At 41.0% G+C, this 21,990-nt stretch overlaps 1 protein-coding gene across 4 annotated transcripts in view; it reads left to right on the top strand.

Moving 5' to 3' along the window:
• The window catches only part of EBF1 (EBF transcription factor 1), a 284,901-nt gene that overhangs the window by 160,204 nt on the left and 102,707 nt on the right, over window positions 1-21,990 (top strand). For all 4 annotated transcript variants that reach the window (XM_076349713.1, XM_076349712.1, XM_076349714.1 and 1 more), the window contains exon 7: window positions 18,638-18,719. In XM_076349713.1, the coding sequence (XP_076205828.1) occupies window positions 18,638-18,719 (82 nt within the window). The remainder of the gene's footprint in view (window positions 1-18,637; window positions 18,720-21,990) is intronic.

The raw sequence follows: 21,990 nt of genomic DNA, 5'->3' as shown, positions 1-21,990 counted from the left end.
AAGTGCAATAGGAACACATAGGAAGGGCAGACTGCTGAAGTCTATGGTGGCACTGAAATAGCACAGGATCATGCAAAACACACCTAGCCAGGGTTTTTGTAGAGATGCTAGTTCACGCAGGCAGGAGGTAAGGAGAGCTGGTTAAACCCCTTCATTTCAGTGCATCTCATTTTGTTGCTCGCACAGGGATTAGGAAGGATGTTCCTTCCAGCTGAGTTTCTGCTCGCCTGTTTCCCTCGGGGAGCCAGTTCCCAAACACCCAGCACCAGCCTCTGCTCCAGCTGACGGGCTTGGGCTGCTCCTGTCCTCCTGGGCCACTTGGGTATTCCCCAGCAGTGATTTTGCTAGCATGGCTCAGCAAAGGAGATCCTCGCTGTGGGATTCAGGCGTGTGCCTCTGTCTCTGGTGGCAGTGGACTGAGTCTTGTATTGGCAGTGCTTTGCTCCCTTCTTGGCTCTCCAGAGGTCTGAGTGATCTCCGATGTTTCAGAAGGGAGGAGCCAGATGGGTATGGTGCAAGGAGGAAAACGTGGTGGCTTAGCAGTGATTATGGATGCAGCATCCCTGTTCAGGGGAAGTCTGAGAGCAGCAGGTAGCAGAAGAGGTGAAGATTTAAAATTTGCCTCTCTCAAAGCAAAGCAAAGTATGGAGGAAGGCAGCTCTAGGATGAAGCCAAAAGGAACTGCCAGAAAAAAATAGAGCAAAAAGAAATGTTTCTGCAAAACAAACCATTTTGGTGAACAATAAATTCTTGAGAAAATATGTCTCTGCCTGAGCCCTTATTTTTCTTGATAATAAATCATTATAAAATAAACCTTGCGACATTCACCGTTCTATACAATGGGCTGAATTGAAAAGAGCTGTGTTTTTTTCTGTACGATTTTGTGAGCCCTGTGGGTCCCTCAGAGAAGGAAACAATGTTATTGTCATGCAGATTTCTCTTCTTTTCTTCAAGATTTCAGAGATTTCATGAATCTCTTGCAATAGGGTAATTCTACTTTTTTCCTTTTTTTAAAGCTCCAGCAGTGCCAGTGTGGTAGCTTTATTGCAAAGTCTCCACCTTTCTCATGGAGTTTTCTAAGTTTTCAGAGCCAAGTGTGACTGCTGTGGCACTCGTACGTTACTAAGCTTTCCTGTTAACCACTCAGCTCACTTTTTGCTTTTCTTCCTGCCTATTTAGAGCTTAATGTGTATGTAAGGAAAAAAAAAAGTTTGTTCTTATATATCGTGTATTTTGCAGTAGTACCTGGAGGCATCCAGTAGGTCAGATTTCTGTACAAATAATATAGTATTGCCCCACAAAATTTATGACTGAAAGGACTAGAGATGGTAAATGAATGACCAGACACTGAGGAGAATGGGATTAAAAAAAAAAGTGATGGGGGGTGCCATACAGCTGAGCTGCTCAAACAATTTGGTTTTGGTCAGGGATAATGATCTCAACTTCTACTTGCCTAGGTGTTGTCACAGAGTTACTTGGAGGGAGGGTTTGCACCATATAATTTCTGAGTTAGGTGCTGGAAATACAATATGGCTTTTAGGGAAAATAACACACATTTTAGCAGCCAATTACCAAATAAATTTTCTTTAGTGAAATTGTTAAAATATTTAATATCTTGGCAGTCTTGTTTTTCTCCCTTCTGTATTTTCTCTGGTAAGAGGTCTCTGTATTGCTTGGCTGGAATGTGGTCCTGGGTTTTCAGGGTCTTTATAACCTTTAACATTGTGCAAATGGCAGGCTGCTGGGACACCAAGGCATCACTTAGCTTTAATTGGTCAACTAGCCTTTGCTGTTATGCACTGCACGCTGCCGCGCCGTGGCTGACCTCAGACTGTGTCCGAAACCGTTTCCATCAGCACAGGGTAGTGCCCAATTACGTAGAGTGCAGGAGCAGAGATGCTTAAGCCTTTCAACAAAATTTTACCATATCTATTAGTCCAAAGGCATGAAGTACCAAAAAAACCCCATACACGACCTAGAAAAACAAATTGGTAAGTGTCCTTCTTTCACCGATACTGACTGTACTGAATAATTTTCTTAGAGACATTTAAAAAAAAAGGTCTATGAAATCCTACATCGTTTCCCCCTTTACATATCAGAAGTCTTTAAAAATATCTAAGATTTTTTTTTTATGCCAACAATACATGAGACAATCCTAGATGTGTGTGACACCTTTTAGAAAGTGTCTTTGTCTTTATCTATCCTTACAGTACCTGCGTGCTAGGGAAGTGTCATGATCCCTATTTTAAAGATAGGAAAAAAAGACACAGAGAGATTTAAAGCTAGATTTTTAAAGGTGTTTTGACTTCTAACGATGCAGTAAAGTGTGCAGTAGGACTTTCAAGAGGGCTTAATTGCATCTTTAGCAGCCTAAAAGCACTTGGTGGCTTACAAAGTATGCCAAGCAGAGATATGAATCTAGGTCTTCTGTGTTCTGGTCCAGTACTTTAACCATTGGATGGCCCTTCCAGGGTGGATTGATTTTGGAAAATAAGTATGACTTTTTGCTGCGCTGTTGTTCCGTACTGCTGCTTCAGTAGGACATGGAAGCACTGAGTCATGGCTGCTGACATTAAGTGAAGAGCAAACCTTTGTCAGTGGCTGAAACCTAAAGTGTTTTGAACACTGTTTAAGTATATACATTTCTGAGGCAGTATTTATAGAAAGGTTAAAATTTCCTATTCTGTAAGAAGGCATCTTTCAAGGGGGTATTTGCACAACTTAGCCCTGGAGTGCAGTGGAAAAGCCCAAACTGGGAAGCTGGCCACCCTCCACAGAGGCTATGGAAAGACAAACTTTTTCCAAAGACAATTCAGAGCACTTGGGCTGGGTTCCTGCCCAGAACTGGCCTCCTGAGAAGCCCATCTCTGTCTGCGCTGCCTGGGCAGAAAGCTTGGGAAGATCTCCCAGCCCTGGCTGGCAGAGGGGATCTTAGTGGTGTCAGCACCGCTCCGTGTGTGCTTTGCTGTTTGTTCCTAAGAGTTGAATATAAATCTCAGTACCTGTGACTTGTCCCAAATTCAGTGCAATGTAGCTGTGCAGGGATTCCCATGTCACAGTGTTGCTAGAAGTGTGATGCTCCCTCGGAGATGGGCTTATCTTCAGTGGCTTGAGCCCCAGGGGGTCACAGGGCAAATGTCTGGGGGGCTTTTGCTAGACCTATGCAGGAAACTTTTCTTCAGGTCCAGAAGCCTTTCAAGAGTTTTCTGGTTTGAAACCAGGATTAAAAAAAAAAAAACAACAAACACACAACCAGAATCACTATGCTATTTGTGAGTCAATGGTCCAAGAAAAAAGGGAAATTTGTAAAAAAGCTATAATTTCCATGTCAACCTTTCAAATGTATTTCTAACTTTTTTTTTTTTAAACTTTAGTTAAAATTTGCAAGCAAGATTTGTATTTTACCAGGAAAGGATGCTTTTCATTTATAAACTATCTGAAGATGATATTTTGACACACTGGAGGTCTTTCTCTGAACATTTTTTTCATACTGGCAGACCCTCAGACATGACTCGTTCCCACAAAAGTTTCACAGACTGTCATTTCCCAACAGAGGCAAAAAAGTACCCAGAAAATTCAGTCAGGTCTATGACTCCCAGACTGGCTGTGGGCTCATCACCAATGCATTCACATCTCAGTTAAACTTTTCAAATTATTGCATGTATTTGAATACGTTTTGTTTCACAAGGAATCTGTTGCTGTAACACAGGATACATCATTGATGTAAAAGAGAACAGAAGGGTAAAACTGGCATTACCATTGGGAAAGCTTTGTTACAAAGCCAAAACTGGGGTCCTGGTCTGTGATTTGGTAAGATTCAGCTTTCCTAGGGGCTAGGAGCTCAGCTGTCAGAGGTCCTTTCCTTATCTGTCTTCTTCCTGTGCTGCTGACAAACCAGTTGAGCTCTATAAAAGCTGCTTCTAGTGACAACTTCCCTCATGGCCACAGTGTACATTTGCAATGTGCAGTTTTATTTGCAACATGCAGTTTTATTACTGCATATAGTACTTAATGCAGCCGTATGTAGATCCAGATGTTTTTCATCAATCCCAAACCTGCCACAGCTGTAACCAAAGTAACCAAAAAGACGCCGACATTTTCCCTGTTACTTTCCAATGCTTACACTTCTTGCAGGAAAATAGGAAGAAGCATGTTAAAAAGTACATGTATATCACATGTACATTTTTTCTTCATGTACTGTGTGCCTTTAAGTTCTTAGGTTATGTATTATTCATACTGTTGAAAAAAAATCAGTTTTGCTCAAGAAAAAGAGAAGAAACTATTGGTGCCGTGCCAGTCATCTGCAGTTTAGCATCACATTTTGCAATACGAGTGTACGGTGTTTCATTTCTGTTTCAGGCTGTGGTTGGCTATGGAAGCACTAAGCATGGAAATATTACAGGTGTTCAGACTAATTGTAAATCCGGCTTAGCCCCACCTGTATGTAGTATCGTTCTATAAACTTGGTTGGCTTAAACTAGTGCAAGTGAAATTGTAACATGATACATACAGTAGACGTGTTTTTGATAAACTTGCTGAAGAGTTGTATATACATTCCTATAATACTGTATGGTATCTAGTGTGCATATATATGCATCTATGAATAGGTATGATATATGTTGATAAAATATAATGACTGGACTGAAAAATATTCTGCATCAAAATGTATGACATATACCTATAAAAGCATATGCAGGTGCACATTCTTTGTGTTATATACCATTTCCATACACAGTATACATGTACCTGTGTGCGCACACATGTGCCCGTGTGTATATGTGTATCTATGTGTTGCTGTGGTCCCCAGTGTGTAGTTTATAGTTTGGAGAGAAATCATCCTCCATCATTCGTCACTGCCGAGCTGCAGCAGACCAGGCCAGCACATCATTTGTTAACAGCGACAAAGCCGCACTCATAAACGCCGACATGTTACATTAATTTATAGGCACTGAGTGACTTATTAAATGTGATGTGTGAAATATAACAGGGCCCGGTATGGATGATTAGGTTTTGGGCTTTGAATTGTTGACAAGGCAGGGGTAATGAATTGCGGGACACAAGCTAGTATGTTTCCCCCTCATTAGTCAGTATTAGCTGCATTAATAGTAATAATTGGATATATTCATCATTTAAAATGTTTTAATAAATGTTTGGACAGCACCTGATCTAGGCTGTCAAATATTAGACTGGAAGGTTTGTGATGGGAGAAAAATTATGCCGTTCCTTCTGCAGAGATTTATACAGCCTAAGGGGTGCCATTTGCCAATGTCCTTTAAGAAGTAATGGGTGGAGGTAGTTTGGAAAAAGGCAGTTCAACAAGAGGGAAACCAGCCTCTCTCACATTTCAGGAAAACATTTCCATTTTATTCTAGGGACTTCTTGGTCCTGAGGTCAGGTGTCCAAGATGGGGTCTAAACTGGTTATTTCTGGTCAGGTGCCAACCTCAGATTAGAACTTCACAAAAGGTGTGCATGTTTCCATCTGAATTTCTGTTTCACTCTTTTACAACTGCAGACTGAATGTTGCCCAGAGCTCAGGAACTTTCCAATTTGGGGTTTTGGCTTGGAGTCATCAGTACTTTGAGCTATTAACATATTTAAAATTCCAGAAAATTTCCTGCCTGGACATCTTAAAAGCATGATTCTCTGTGAGGTGAAGGCAAGACATTTCTGTGGGTGTTCTGCCAGCTCTACTTTCATTCTTGGTTTCTGTATCTCAAATGCATTATTGCCTACAATTCGGTACAAAGATTCCTCTGATTAAAGAAAAAAAAATTGTTTCATTATTTTGTGATCTTTAGAAGTGGAATTTAAAAAATAACCTAAAACTGTTACCAAGGAATGCAGACTGTATTCATCTCTTGCTTTAAAAGGGACATGTAGGTGAACACTAGAACGTGCCTTCTAAATGACTGGATGGAGATCAAGAAGACCATGTCCAGCTGCAAAAAAATTGTATCAGTTCAAAACTTGTGACGCGTCACTTGGCTGTAACCAGTTATGTAATGAAACCAATTTTTTAAAAGCAACCTTCAGAATATACAAAAGCGAAAGCACATGGAGTTATTGGCACTGCATCACTAGACTGACAATTTTTATTTGAAAAGAAGAGTCCTCTAAGGAAAAGCCTCGCTACTGTGGGAAGCAGTGTTTGGTGACTCAGTAGGAGGTGCGCTTCCCTTTTAGATGCTACTGAAGAGGTGTCACACTAGGGAGTACTGCGCTGCTGGAGGTGCTGTCTTTCAGGAGAGACACAAAGTCAAGTGTCTGGCCACCTGTAGTCATAACAAGTCCCAAGACGCTTACTGCAAGGATGAAAGTTTTCTCCTCAGTGTCCTTGCTAGTTCCAGCTGGCTGCTTGTACTGAGCATCAGGAGTCTTTTAGATGAAGGGATCTTCATCCTTTCCTAAATACAGTGAGCCAAACCTGCCTCTTTATATCCATGAACTTACTCTGTGCAAAAAGTTGGTGGAAGACTCAGAAGGTGCCAAGGCTAAATCTGGCTGTAGATAGGTAACACTGCAGCTCCAGGATGGCAGAAAAGCTTCATTGCAGGGGCAGGAACAGCGCGATCATTTTGCACTTGTCACAGTTATGCTGCACGGTGGAAGAAAACTTTGAGGGTAGAAACTTGGTCATTCAATTGTAATTGGAATGATTCATACTTCTGAACTTGGAGTAATGTTATTTCATTTAATAGACACCAAAGTCACATACAACTTGTTTAGATAATGTACATTTAACTGTATTTTCCTCTTCATTTTGAATCAAGCCCTGAGTGTTATTTTGTCAGGGTTGTCTGTTAGTTGGTGGTTATTGTTGACAAGTTGATGTGAGGGTATTTTAGCATGTTATCTAACACGTGTCTGCTGATAACTTTGTCATTGGCACTGCACAGTATTTCTTCAAACTCCCTCTTAATTTTTATTTGGAGATTAAGCAGGGATTTAAAACTTGATATTGTATGCTCAGCAAATGAGGTTCATCAAGCCTGTGTTTCTATTTCCTGTATTAGTTAACTCTGGGCCAGGAGCTAGCCACTCACTAGAGAAGATGAAAATTCATGTTGTCTCTACGTTTATAGAAACCTAGAGAAACCTGTCTCTGAGATCAGACCCTGATCTTGTCATCTAGGTTCACATTGTTTAGCCGATCATCTTACAGGATTTCAGGCTTTTCATTAGTGATATGTATGTATTATAGAAAGGATAATGTATTTCAACATTTAAGTTAATTATTATGCAATTAGGTCTTTAGTGGAACTTTGTCAGAGCTACAGAATTGAGTGAAAAAAGAATGACCAATATTCAGTACTAATGTAGAGTTCTTGATGATTTTAAGCTACTGTCTAGTTAGAAAGATTTTGGGTGAGATTTGTTAGTTACGTTTACATTAACGAGGAATTTTTTTTTTTTCTCCAGTGAGGTGCTAGAGGGAGGCAGCTGTAAGTTTTTGCTGATCCTTTTTACTCTTTGCCAGTTGCTGGCACAATTATTCTCAAAAGAAGAACAATAGAACATAAAATAGAGTTAAAGAGTTGTTAAGTAACTAAGTTACAACTAAGTAAATAGTTGTTAAGTTGCAAGCGCTTCCTAGTCCTTTGAATTAATTGTGACTTTCATTGGTATAATGTAGATGAACAAGAACTTGAACCTTTCTGCCCTGACTGTCTGGCAAGGTTACTTAACTGCTCATTGTAAAACTTTTTTCCATTGCTGATGCTGTCCTCACTCCTTTACAGTAATACAGAAAAATAGCAATTATGCAGTACTTATATAGGACTTTGTAAACCCTCATGCTCTGTGTTTTGTGGATATGAATCCTATTGATCACAGGTATCATCCCCGCTTTCACACGGAAAGGCATCTCGGTGGCACAGCCAGACATCCAGAAATACAGGAGAGATCCCAACTCTTGACTGTGTTTTAACACCCATGGAAGATGTCTGTAGCTGCTAACAGAGATCACCTTCTTTCCAAAGATGATAATGCGCATTGTTCCCTGCTCCCTTATGTAGGGTACCTAATGCTGTGCCTCTGTCCTTACAATGTCTTTGGTCTGTTGAACTCTGTGCTAGATATGCCATTTCTTATAATTCCAACCAACGAAGTACACAGTGGCATGAGCATAATATATTTTATTACAGCCAACTCATGTCCTTACCTCGCTCCAGTTATAACTTGTCGCCAGCATCCTGATCTGAATTCTACTCCAGTTTTGGGACATTTGGTTTTGTCCTTCAGCTTGGGTACCCTCACTGGATGGTTGGCTTCAAGGGCAGAAGAAAACACTCTTGTTAGCTGCATCACATTTCCAGATGGGTGCAAAAGATAACTTTGTAGCTACAGGCTGTAATGGTTTTCCACATCTCTCTGACACAGAAGAGGGCATCAGCAAAAGTATTTTTCCTACATATTCAAGGCCTGTTGCTTTAAGAAAAGCTCTGAAGTACTTAATCCAAAACTTGTGATATAAGCAGATATGATTTGATTCTACATGTCTGCTGCAGAGGTCATTATTTCTAAGATTAATTAAGCTCTTTCAAGGTCATGTTAAAGGTAGCACACACATGCAATATTTATTGATGACATCTCCAGCACTACATATAGCATGATCCTCTTCACCATCACATCAAAAACTCTCTTTTCCCCTTTCTCTTTCAGTCTTCCCCATCTGTGGTGACTTACAATGAATTTTACAGTGTCTGGGTTGCTTGCCCCTACACACACAAAACATTCTGCAGCATTTTATACCTAGAGCCAGTTCAGGATCCCCTTCAAATACCCGTGGAATATCTTCTCTTGTTGAACCACTGCATGCACAGCTCAAACAAAGTACCTCTGCCTTTCCACAAACCAGCTCTTTGCTTCCTTCCAGCACTCAAAATAGCAACTATACTCCAGATCCCGTCCTCATTGCCAGAGCTCCCCGCTGCAAAGGAAGCAAGGGCTTTATTCTCTTAAATATCGTGAAACAATGGGAACCCCTGGATGGAATGTCCAGCTTGTGGGCAGGAGGCGAAGACAGCACTTGACTTTCTTCCACAGCATTTTTGTGCTTGATCTTTTCTTGTATAAATACAAATATACATTTGCATATATATTTTTTTCTGGGCAACTAATTCTATACTCACCTTACTAGTTTTTTTAAAAGACTCGTTTTAATTTTTTTTGTTGTTGTTTTTTTTCCAAGAGAAGCAAAAAAGGTTATTACAAAAAGTAAAATCACATCTCCCAGCAGAATCTGTCAGACTGTCCTTTGCCACCGACTCTGATGGGGTTCCCAGTTTAGTTTTGTTTTTAATTTATTAAAAGTTACCTTTCAATAACTTTGTTACTGTTTTTTTTCTCCCCCATATAAAGTCGTTCACTGCTGCTACTTTACTTGAAGCAAATGCTTCATTTGCTTTTTGAAGCATGAGTTGTCTTAGGAAGGGATGCAATCAATCTTTCACCATATTGACACTTTCCAAATATTTCTCTGTAATTACTCAGATGGGTCGGGTGAGGTAAGTTCCACTCATCTTTATAGCAGGACTGTGTGAACAGGAGATTTACAGTCGCGTTTCTAAGTTGTCCATCGCTGTTGCAGTTCTGGTGAGGATTTAGTGATACAAAAGCTGAGACTGGGGTGTCATCCCAGCAGTAAATCCCGCAGTCTTGCAATGTCTGTCTTGCTGGCGATGATCCCGAGGCAGTGGAGCAGCTGCAGCCGAGAGCCCCTGCGTTTGCACAGTCAGCATCTCGTGGGCACACTTCAGCACGTGTGCTAAGTTTCTGTTACATTTCTCTGGGGCTGGAAACTCCTTGGATTGTGTATTTTTAATGATTTTGAGACATGAATGAACTCAGTAATCACTTTCTTCATTTCTTATGTGCTTCTGATTCATTATTGGCATATACTATGGGTTATTGTAAATAAGAGATCTAACAGCATCTTTCCTTGTCGCTTCTCTCTCTTCAGGCCATCAGCCCTGCACGTTAATCTGGTCAAAAATCATTTCCATGTCAGTCTAAGCAGACCTCCTGGCTTTTTTTAACGTTAAGCATCTTCCACGTAAAAGAAAAAAAAAATTGTAAAAAAAAAATCTTGAGACCAAACCGGAGCAGGTTCTGAGCCAGGTCTCAGGAGGGAACGCTGTTGTAACATAATGTCTACACCTAGCGTAACCATTCAAGGATGCATCTGTTCAGACGGGTTTTGAGTAGCACCCCACCTCTATTTGTGCAGAAACTTTTCTCAGCGCTTTAGAGGCACAGACTCTGGCCCGAAGTTATACCGTGCACACATGTCCTTTAAATAGCCTGACCCTCTGGGTTTCGCAGATTCGGATGATAGCACTGGTGCATCAATGTTATTTAAGGATATTATTGGTGTCAGGTTATTTGAGGGATCATTAATTACTGTATGTGCAGGCAGATTGCACGCAATTTTACATGCAGGTGATTTACATGTGCCTAATACAGGGAAAGGTGGGAAATGTGTTTCCCACACGTGAAATATTTACCATGTGAATCTTTATAACTTTCTCAGTAAGCTGATGAAAGAAATATGTCATCAGCACCCTCAGCTCAAGGTGACAACTTTTAGGGTCCCATGCCTGCTGTGAGAAAAACAGCTTCAGATGGCTGGATTAACACTGCTCTCCGACATACTATGACTTTGATCCTGCTGATGCTTTTTGGTAACTGTGCTAAAGTTACAGTAGTTTACCTTGAGGTAGCAGGCAACCAAATACTGATATCATATTACAGTAACAGTAATGCTGTTATCTGTCATCACTTACACTGAACAGAGGTTCTTTTAGCAAAAGTATGACTCTGAGAGGGCTGCTAATTCAATGGCATTGTGTGAACTATGACAAACTGCAGAGCTGGTTTATATTTTTTTCCAGTGACTGAAGTCTAGCATCTTCAGTAAAAATTAAAAATAGTTAACCCACTTTTATATCCTAGTATTTGAGGGGTGAAACAGGAGTGAAATGGGGAAAGAGAGGTGAAACAGGAGTGAAATGGGGAAAGAGAGAAGGGAAAAGTAGTTAAACTGAAACAAATTGATCGAATACTGTTTTTTTACTAAATAGATAAGGATAAACTCTGTTGGTTATGTGACTGTACTCACTTGATAATAAAGCACTCTGATGCTGGAAAGTCTGTCACAATTTCAGCTAAAGCACTGGCCCATCAGCTCGTAAAGGATAGTCTGTGATTTGAAGCATGCAAATAAAGGCAGAGCTGGGAGGCTTCTGTGCTATGTAAGCTAACAACTGGAGCTGCGCGTGGGGCATGGGCGTGCGTGCACTCCACTGCTTATCTCACAACGCTGTTTGTGTCAATATAATATAAAGGATGTGTGTATGTTCAGTTATCTTGCATCTAGCTGTCATAAACCAAATACACTGTGTATACTCTGTACACAGATGGCATAAACTCCTTCCAACTTTTTTTTGTGATGGGGAGGTAGCTGCAGTTCAAATTTAATAAAAATTTTAGATAATGGAGCTGGGCACAAGTAAGGAGATATAAGAAAATTCAGATTTTAACTACTTTAAGAAAAACAAAATATTAAAAAGTCAGACCTGGGGGCAAAATTAAATTACAGAAAACTGTGCACTCAAACCTGCCTCTGGACTATTTCTAATTCTGTTTTGTGATGTTGTTTTTTGGTGGTGTTATCTCTTTCTTTTCTTATTAAAAGTCTGGGAGAAGAAACCAAAACAGTCTCTCTGGGATTTTAATTCACTCATGGGAGAAAATGCCAAACACACTTTCCCAAACTACTCTAAATTTCTCTGATGCATTATAACTCAGTATCAGAAGTCCAGAAGATGCAAGATGAAAAATTGATATGCTGTGCTTCACTGTGCAGAACACACAGACCTGAGGAAAAGTGACTGGGAACACTCGCTGAAGCGAGCAATGAGTAATTTAAGGCTGTTTTGGGCAGTCCTACCTTCTGATTTGGTGATTATGTGGGTGCCTCCTCAGCTATTTTCAGCTCAGCACAGCATATTTACTGTATGGATAACAGCAAACCCTAGCAATGCTAGCTCCAGGAGTCAGAGCAAGTTCACAAAAATAATGTAGACTATTCTGTTTCCATTATTATGGCATTGCCTGAAGAATCTCAGTTGATAGACTCTGACTGCTTGAGGCTTATTCTCCGTGTCACGTTACCTTTCTTGGACCTTTCCTGCAGTTCAGGAGGAAGATAGATATTTTCTAGTAAAATAAATACTTTTACAGGCTTTTGGTTTTGGCTTTGTTTTTGGTGTTTTTTTTTTTTTTGGTTGGGTTTTTTTTGTTGTTGTTGTTTTAACCCAGTGAATTGTTTAGCATCCCGTAAATGCAAAATACAGGTCTGATTCTGCTTCCATTTTAAATCAGTGATAACACTGAATCCAGGGAGAGCAGATTTGGGATTTTTTTTTCTTAATTAGGATGTTTGGCAACTCAAGAAGGTTGTGTTTAGAAGAGAGTTAGATGGCTGTATCTGGTGTTTAATTTCTCCACTGCAGAATAAATTTCCTGTTGTAAAAATGCCACAAAAGGTAGCTACTGCTGTTTATTGACTAAAAAGCCAAGTAAAATCCAGCTGTGAACATGTGGGTAATAGGAGGCTTTCCCCATGCCTATATTTGATTTCCATGCACAGCCTCATGTTGGTAAATATCAGTGTAAGTCTCAATTTTTCTTTTGTGAATAGGGTACCTGACATGACCAGTTAGTTGCATGTGAAAAGGTCTGCAAGGAAAAAACCAAACCAAAACCAAAAATAAAACATTGCAACAATAAACTTGTGGGAATCTTCATACCTTAAATGCTAAGGAATTTTTTCCCCTCCTTTTTCTGCAGTTATTAGTAGAGCTGGGCTAAGCTCAGATTTTCTATGGTGTAGGAAATTCTATTATTTTGACAATTTTTCTCTGGTAAAGTGGAATAAAAAAGTGCTCCCTTCAAGTAAAGTTTAAAAATGTTTAAATGTTAAGTGTTAAAAAGTTTAAAAATGGAAAATTAAAGAAATTATTGTTCAAGAAAAAAAATGCTTTATTTTAGCTTAACTTTTAATTGAGAATTTTCCATTGTAAAATAGGAGTTTTGATTAGAAGAGTCAACTTTCAAGGGAAAAAAATTAGCTTTGTCCTTCTGAAATTTCTAAAGGGACATTTCTACATTTTGATTATTTACTTTTCCAAATAAAATTGCATTAAACAATGCATTTTCTCTGTATTGTTATTTTAGTGGCAAATTACTAACTAGATCTAGTTACCAGTAGGTGCAGTAGAAGTTACTGATTGAGAAAGGGAGAAGTGTTTGAAAAGTGCATAGAAAACCCTGAAGAAGCAAATGAAATGGCCGAAGTGTGTGCACTGTCTGCCTCTTGGTGACCTGTGGACTCGCCCCTATATTGGCTTCAGTACTTCTTGATATGCCAGGTTTTCACCAGAAGTAAATACCCATCAGATATTGTTTGAGACAACTGTATTTGTAGTATCACATCCCCAGCATCCTCTTTTGCTGGAAGAACAACCAAAGAAAGCTGGTCTGCGAGGTACTGAAGTACATGAGTAGTACCTTTGTCTCCATCGGTACTGCTTGTGTATTTAAATTCACACAGATATTTAGTACTCTGCTGAGTTGGTATGTCATACAGAATGGGCATGCAATCCTTTTATCTGATGGAGGGTTGCTAATTATTGCACTGGCCCATGTATTTTGGTTTTACTAATTTTGCAAACCCACATATACTTACTGCTGTGTTTCATCCAGGAGTCTAAAGTTACCCTCTTCTATCAAATGCGTTTATACCTCAGAAAAGGTGCATTTTGTTAATTTTGTTTGCCCTAGCCAGGTTTAAGTTGTATAACCGGCACTTACTTTCTGGATAGCCGCTGGTCTGGCTGACCTTGGCAGCATGACAGCTGTCGTATTTTCACATGGATGAACTGTTCTTGAACAACTTCTCCAATGTATCGGGCACAAACAAGCTTTTCTTCAGCATCAGGAATGCAGCAGGTCTTCTTTCCAACTATTTTTTTCTCCTTCCACAGACATATTTATTGTGGCAATGGCGAGAAAATCCTACTGCTAAGCCTTCGTGTTTGAGTTCCTTTAAATTTCCTTCAGGGGAGTGACAGAAGAGCCAACCTAGACCATGTCAGAGCTTGCTTTCTTTAATTTAACTCTTTGTTTATTTTTAATAAACATGGGTATTAATTTGTAGTGGCAAGAAAAGTAGGAGGGCAAAATCCTTTTACATCTTTATTGCTAGTATTTCCGTTTCTGCTGTGTATTTACTTAATTTAAATCACTGTGGTAGTTAGCAGTGACAAAGAGTGGGATGCTGCTGGGAGGGTATTGCACAAACCCAAAGGGTTTGCAGTGTGATGGACAAGATGGGCAGCGATGAATGGCAGGGAGTATTTTATACAAGTGGAGCGACCTCCAGCTGGTAGGGTAATGGTGAGAGCACAGTCCTGCTGACACCAAAATCTTTTGGGGAATGCAGCAGTTTTGTTAGAAAAAAAATCTTCATCTCCAAAAAGGAATTTTTCTATTGAGTTGTGAGAAAAGGAGAGAACGCTCCCAGAAGAGCCAACAACCCGTTGGTTAGAGCTTCTGCCTGGCAGACAGAAGTTCATGTTAATTTGGGGACTACAAACTGGAAGTTTGTATTTAACTGAAGGTTGTATTTCTACATTGGTCCTTGCAGTTACTTAGAGATTTGTAGTAGTACAGTGCCATGGCGTGGATTAACTGCTCAGCAACTTCACTCCTTGAGTAGTTTTTGCAGCCTGCACTGAGCTGCATCTTAGCACACCTAAATGTAATGTGAGATTAACTGGTTTTCTCCAAAACTGCACTCCCATATCCTCCAACCGCGTCTCTGTGAGATAAAGGCTGGAGCATGGAGTCCTTTGATTTAGTAGCAAAGTAAGTCAGTAAATCCAAGTGATTTGTAAAAGTGCATCTTTCTGGACCTGAGCTGACTCACGTGGAGCTGGCTTGTGTTTCTCTGCTCCATATCCACAAATGCTTTTCACACCAGGGATGTTAGTAGTCAGGAAGGGAGTCAGAAAATATGTTTTGTTTGATTCATGCAAAAAAATAAACCTTCAATGGTAGCAATAAGTATAATTGATGACTGAGTCTTGTGTGGCAGTAGAGGCAGTGTTCAGCAATCACATAAGTTTGGAGAGAGAGTTAAAGTTGAAGATTTTATTGACACTCCTGTGTTTTACACATTTTTTTCATCTTGGGAATGAATTTCAGACCCCAGTGGTTAGTATTAATGCTATATATCCTCTGTGGTTAGTATTAATGCTATACAGCCCTGCCAAATGCAGAGAAAGTTAGAACTGAAAAAAATAACCCACTGTGAAGAAGTTAGATGCAAACAAACGGGGATGGAGGTTTATGCTTACAAAGAGCTCAGCTCTGTTGGCACTTCTCCTGGACCAGTCCTGTCAATCTAAATCTGAAATATTTGCAGAGTGAAGTGTTGCTAATGAGCAAGTCTGGCAGCACCGGACTCGAGGTGAAGAAGGCACCTGAAAAGCGGTTTAAAGCAGGAGCCGAGAGACTGGGCTGAACCCCGTGAATCAAACTGCTCCTCTCTACCCTTGTCTTAATCTGTTCGCATCTGCCTTCCTGCCAAAGCAGGGGGAGACCATCAGCCGGCGCGCGCGGTGCCAGCTCGGGAGCCACTCGGCTCTTGCCTAGATGAGCGTGGGACGCTTTCGTGTAGCCGGGGGGACTCCAGCTCTGGTGTGTTCCAAAACAAAGTGCAGCCTATAGTTTGTTTTGTCTTTCAGTGGAATAAAAATACGTCGCTTGGCAGAATGTGTTCTGTAAACAGGAGACTTTTTACTTAAAATGCAGTGAGCGAACTTGGCTGTGTAAGCTTGGGGTCTTCAAAGTTCCTCTGAAAATACTGTTATTTTTTTAAGTTAATTTTTTTCTGGAGTTGATTTAATTCAAAGAAAGTTTTGTTTGCTTGCTTGCTTGCCTGAGGTTTTTTGGTAGGTTTAAATAGATGAGCTTCATTTCTTCTGCAGTTTATTTTGGTGAAACTTCTCTAGAATTTGGGGGAGATAGCACAGTGCAAATGGAGTTAGACTTCAAGACTTTGGGTTAGAGTTTGCAGACCCCAAAAGCCAACTCTTGTATTTCATAGTGATTTTCCAAGCCTTTGAGCTGACATGAGCTCAGACTTTGTAAGGGAAGGGAAGGCCTAGTGTTTCTCTGGAGAGCTTCACAAAGAGCTTTCCGTCTCTTTTGGGGCCCTTGAGTCAACCCGCCAACCCCCATTGCCCAGCGGTCATGTGTGCTGTGCAAAGCCAGACCGGGAGGGTACTTCCCACGCTTGCATGGCTGACACTGCCTTTCAGCGCAGATATTTTTAACTATTCCGTGTCCCAGCTCCACTCGGGGCTGAGGTGTTGCTCCAGGGCTGCGGCAGACTGGGTGGGCAGCTGCTGGGCTCGGCGCTTGGCGAAGCTGCCAAAAATCCCCCAGCAAACCCTAGCAAACCCTTTGGGCAGCACCAGCGTCTCCCCAAAGAGTAAGTGGCTCTGAGAGGTTTTGCCACGTAAGGACCTATTCGAGGCTGTAGGCACCAGCTGACAGGGATGTCTTTGCCTCCTAACAGATGGCTGGGCTTTTCATTTCGGCAAGCAATCTCACACGGAGGGGTGGTCTCCGGATCCTGCCAGCATTTCGCATGACAGGGCCAGCTTAGGGCAAGAGGGATCTGATGTCCGTGCCCTTCATAGCTCATGAGCTAAATGATGAGCTGTTGACAGGAAAGCCATCATCTGAAGTGTAAGATCCTGAACTCTCCCCGCTTTTCGTTTTTCTTTGGCGGAATTAATGCCCTATTTGCTTGTCTCTCAAAATCCATTCTGGCACGAGTACAAACCCTCGCCTGGTGGCAAGCAGTTGTCTGGATTCGAGATGCCAGGATTTGTGCTGACAGCTCCTTCTACACAATCTGAGTCAGGCTGTCACAGCTGGCCATTAGAGGCTTAAAAAGACACACACATGTACAACAAATAGCACCAACTTCCCGTTATTGAATATCAGAACCTGTTTGATGAGAAAACGTAATGGCTTACACTGGTCTTTATTTTAGTGTAAACAAACAGTGTCTCCAAACCCCTGTTCAAGTGTGGCGGCTGTTTATTTTATGTTGATTGCTTGCTCTTATTTAGGAGCACAGGTCTAGAAGGGACTTCCTGGGTCAGGAGATCCAGTCCTTGATAATCCCAAGCATCACATCATATAATCCTCCTCATTACCTTACTTTTCTTTAATGAAAACAGTCCCTTGTAGTTTCAATTTGTCCTTGCAGCCATTTGCCTAGTATGATTTTCTTGGCATGGAGGAACAAGCACCAAAACTTGCCTTGTTGAGGGGTGGCATCACAACTAGAGCAGGGCAAAGAATGCTGCTCATCAAAAAGGGATTTTCTGAAGCTGTTTACCCTGCAGTTTTGCCTTTCTTGGTGGCAGTGTGTGCAAATTCTGCTGACCTAGCGTCCAGTTTGGGTGCTAAAAGATGGATGCTTGGAAAAGTTAACTTTCTGATTTAAAGTAAAACAGGATCGAACAATTCCCCTTCCCGCTTTTGTATATGGAGGCAGGTCAGATTAGCTTCTGGTTAGTCAACTGCTGGTTATTGCAAGTGTAATGCTGCTCTGTCCGGTTGCGCTAGGTTTTAAACTTGCTGTAGGATTAAATTTTGCACGGTTGAGCTTTAGTAGACCTTAGTCTGTAGTTTATTTTGGACAAAAGTTTGATAAACTTTGGCTCTCAGGGAGGAAGCCTGGAATCTGAGACCAACTATTATTCATTGTCTTGTCTTTATGAGTTTACAGTCCACTGATGCATAACGCTGAAGGAAATATTTTCAGTGAAACGTTTGCTTTTTTCTTTGGCTTTGTAAAATGCAATGTCTTTTCTTAGAGATATATGTCAGGGTCATATAGCTACTTCAGTGAACTGTGTATGGTCAGGAAATAGACTGCATTGAAAATATTTCATTTTTCCATGAAGTCAGTCTTTTAACCAGGACTTCCCCCCTTCTCCTCTCAGGGTTTTGGTCTCCCACTAACCACTATTTGAGCATTAATTTTATGCACAAACTGGGTTTAATTGCGGAAGGGAGATTTCAACTGTATGGAACATTTTCTGTATTTTTGTATTAAATCAAAAGTTGCACATGAGCGTGAACTTGTAAAACAAAACCCCGTTTATACATAAGGGAATTTTCTTGGCTGGCATTTTTTTGTCCTCTCTTTGCTGTGCTGAAATATGTGTCTCTTACTTCCTTGCTGCTATGGATGGCACAACGAGGCTGGCCATTTAGCATGATAGAGGAACTGACTGCAAACTTTAATGGCTCTGACACAGCAGATCTATTAATTTAATGCTTAAATGTTTAGGACGTGCTTACACGTTTTGCTGGATGGGGGCCCATGCAAGCTCTGCTCCCTCTTCGGATTGTCAGTGGGATGATTTGTCTGAGTTGGGAATACTAATGTAAATAAGGCTTTGTTAGACCAAATGTGCAGATGTTACATAGTACTACTACGGACTGTTTATAAGATGTTAATGTCCGTTTCTCTTTCTCCACAGGTTCTTCTTGAAATTTTTCCTCAAATGTAACCAAAATTGCCTAAAAAATGCAGGAAACCCTCGAGACATGCGTCGATTCCAGGTCAGTCGGGCATGCTTCCTCCTTTAAAAATCAGCAGCTGTTAGGGACAGAAGTACTTTGACCCAAACTAACCTAGTAATTCATTGGAAGATGCTAAAAACATAAGGTCACAGAATATTGCCTGAGGACTTCTTGTCACAGCAGAATCGACAGGAAGTATTTGGGTTTTCTTGCTCTGGACAAGAAAACTCTTGAAGATAATGTCATCTCCACGGGAAGTGAAAGCATGAAAAGGAAAAATCAAAATGACCTCACTGTTTTTTTTAGGTTATGGGGCTACCCTGCTCTGAGATATTCCCTTCTGCCTGGGGAACTGTTTGCCTTCATGTAAACGCTAAGTGAGCACCATTTTTATTGGAAAGGGCAGAGGAGGGTTTAAGAACAATTAAGAAAATCAGGCTCGTCACTACACTTCAGCAGTTATTCTTCAGCAGCGTTAAAGACTCATGAATGTGCATCAATGGGGTGAAGGTCCATCCCTGTGTTCAGCACTTGGAAAAAACTACCATTGGGTGTATCTTTCTTAGGATGTTTTGGGCTGGTATTTCCCCGCTGTTGCAGCATGTGGCAGTGGAGCTTGGGAACTGTAGTATCAACAGTTTCAGATGGCTAAGGACATTTTTGTTATGCTACACCTATGTCCACAACTACTTTTGGGATTAAGTACAGCACTGTCCCTTGGGAAGATGGTCTGCACTTGCCTTCCCCAGTGCTGGCAGCAGAATGGTGTGGTGGCAATGCTGAGAAATAGTTGCTCCAAGCCCTTTATTGAAGACGTGGTCCTTTGACTGTGCCAGTAATGCTTTACCTGAGTATGTGCTGAATAAAAATATGGGGTAGAGAGCCAAAGGACCTTCTCTTTTGATGGGAGGAGTGTATATGGCCCAGGGAGAAAACATGATCGAGTTTGTCAGTGGGGATTTGCCTCAGGGTTCTGAGGAAGAAATAGGAGATTTGTCCCATAGACTACATGGGTCTCTGGAGGAAGACAACTCCAAAAGACAGCTTCTTTCTGCAGTAGCTCAGGACCTTGTTTGCTTCTTTTCCAGCATTATCGCACTTAAATACAAGTGCTAAACACTATGTAAATGGCAATATTATTTATATGTAGAGCATATGTCTTTTGTTGAACTGCTTAATTGCAACAACGCTGGAAAGCAGAAGGGTGTTATTTGCCCCTCTGATCATAGCAGTGCAGAAGTGAGGAGATGTGGCCACAGGGATTAAATTAATCAGTATAAGAGCTAGCATTAGCATGGCAGAGCCCTCAGCTTCTCACCCCACACTCCTCCCTCTGTCACGTTTCTCCTGTGATTCAAGAGGGCATTATCACTGAAGGAGAAAGTGGAAAAAGGACTCTCACCAGCAGAGGGATTTAGGCCAAGCAGTCACCCCTGGGGCCTGTCAGAGCTTGCTTCACAACATGTACACTCTGCTGGGTTTGTGCTCATCCAGGCTCGAGGCTGATTTTCATATGGTAATGCCTTTGCGTGTTCTCTCAGAACAGCAATCAGGAGCCTGTGTCGGCGGGTAGGTAGGACATAGGAAAGGTTGTTGATCTCTTGACTTGTAAAGACATTCTGTCATACAAACCCAGCTTCACAGCAGTTGAGCTTTCCGTGTGTAAACAGAGACTGCTTAATTACACAGGTCATGTCAATTAGTGTGACCTTAGCATTTTCAAGAAATTAATCACTTTCAGCCGAGTGAACCACTCATACTATAATACAGGGTGGTATTGAAGCTTGCAGCATTCTGTTAAGTGCCCAGGCTTATTGTTTTACAATAGCTGATTTTGTTTCTTTTATTTTCTTTTTTTTTTTTTAATTTTGAACTTGTTGCTCTTTTATCAATAGACTTCTTAAAATAAACCAGCCTCTGGACTCTACAGAGTCCAGGCTTCATTTATCATTTCTTAGGATGAAAAGGACCAAACATACATGTAGTATCTCAATAATATGATGCACCTCGATGTTTGAGACAATGTTATATAGGAAACAAGTGAAATCTGTGCCCCTGTGAAGTCAGTGGAGGGTTTGCTCTCAGCTACCTTTGAAATATTGCCAGTGACTTACAAGGTCTCTAATAGTTATGTCAAAGTTCTAGTTAAAAAACAGACACTTTTTAAATAGTAGCATGCTCTTTTTACACAAAAAAATGGAGACTTTCCCTCCCTTTACTTCATTCCCCTATCTGTTCTGGACTGTTAAGCTGCCCAGAGATTTGTCCATCTTTTGGCCATGGTCTCTCATTCATCAGTCCCCAGAAGTTGCTAGGAGTTATTAGAACGCAGAGTATGGTTTTGGTGGGAGAAATAGTGAAGGGCCGGGGACATGAGTCTTGCACTATCTAAGGACCGGCCCTGCAGAAAATTTCCTTTCTTAGTAGTTTTCGGTTTTTTTCCTGCAGCAGGGGATTGTCTGATTATCATAAGGTATAAGAAAGTACAGGGAAAAGGCAGAGTATGTGTTGATACAGGCGATCTCTGTGTGAAACTTCATTCCGACTCATATATAGAAATGAATTAGGAAGTTTTATCCTGAACTTTGCGTACAAATGTAGTAGTGTGATAAGCCTAACATAAAAGCAGTTGTGGGCCTGGAAGGAAAAACATTTCTCTGCATGTCTGAGATGTCCAGGCATGTGACAACTGGAGCGGTGTCAAGTGCCAGCAAAAGTGTGTGCTGGAGCAGTGCTGGCCCTGGCTGTGTTAGTTGTGTCTCTGTTAGCAGAAGGAGACAGTCAGAGAGGAGAAGTCAAGTACTATGCAGGGACTCAAGACAGTTGAGTTGAGTGTTCAGCTATGCTACAGACACCCTGCTTGTCCTTAAAATAATTTTGCCTCTCTGTGTTTCATCAGCCCAATTGCACAAAACATTTGGTGATATCACGTATTGTCACCTTTGGCCAACCTCGCCTTTTTATTCCAGAAACACCATGAAGCAGATGCTCAGCCTGGTTTTGCATTCTTCATCACAATAAGTCACCAGTCTTGGTAGGATGGGCTGTAGTGCCCCAATTAGCGGTGGTGGTGGTAATAATAATAATAATAATAATAAGTAGATGGTATCGTGGATGAACTCTGCTCAGATTTTCTTTTTCAGCATTACAAACTCATTCATACAACCTAAACAGTTTTGTATGTTATTGTAATTAATGAAACCCAGGTGCCCTAGTTATCTTGTTGTTCTTGTTTTAGCACAACTGCTTGCAAACTGACACATGTCAAGTTTTAATTTAGAGGAAACTTTTCAGACTGAGTCACTGCATA

The sequence above is a fragment of the Aptenodytes patagonicus genome, chromosome 12, assembly GCF_965638725.1.
Source record: "Aptenodytes patagonicus chromosome 12, bAptPat1.pri.cur, whole genome shotgun sequence".
NCBI lineage: Eukaryota > Metazoa > Chordata > Aves > Sphenisciformes > Spheniscidae > Aptenodytes > Aptenodytes patagonicus.
Note: the sequence above shows the minus strand (reverse complement) of the source record. Positions and strands in the feature narration are given on the sequence as shown.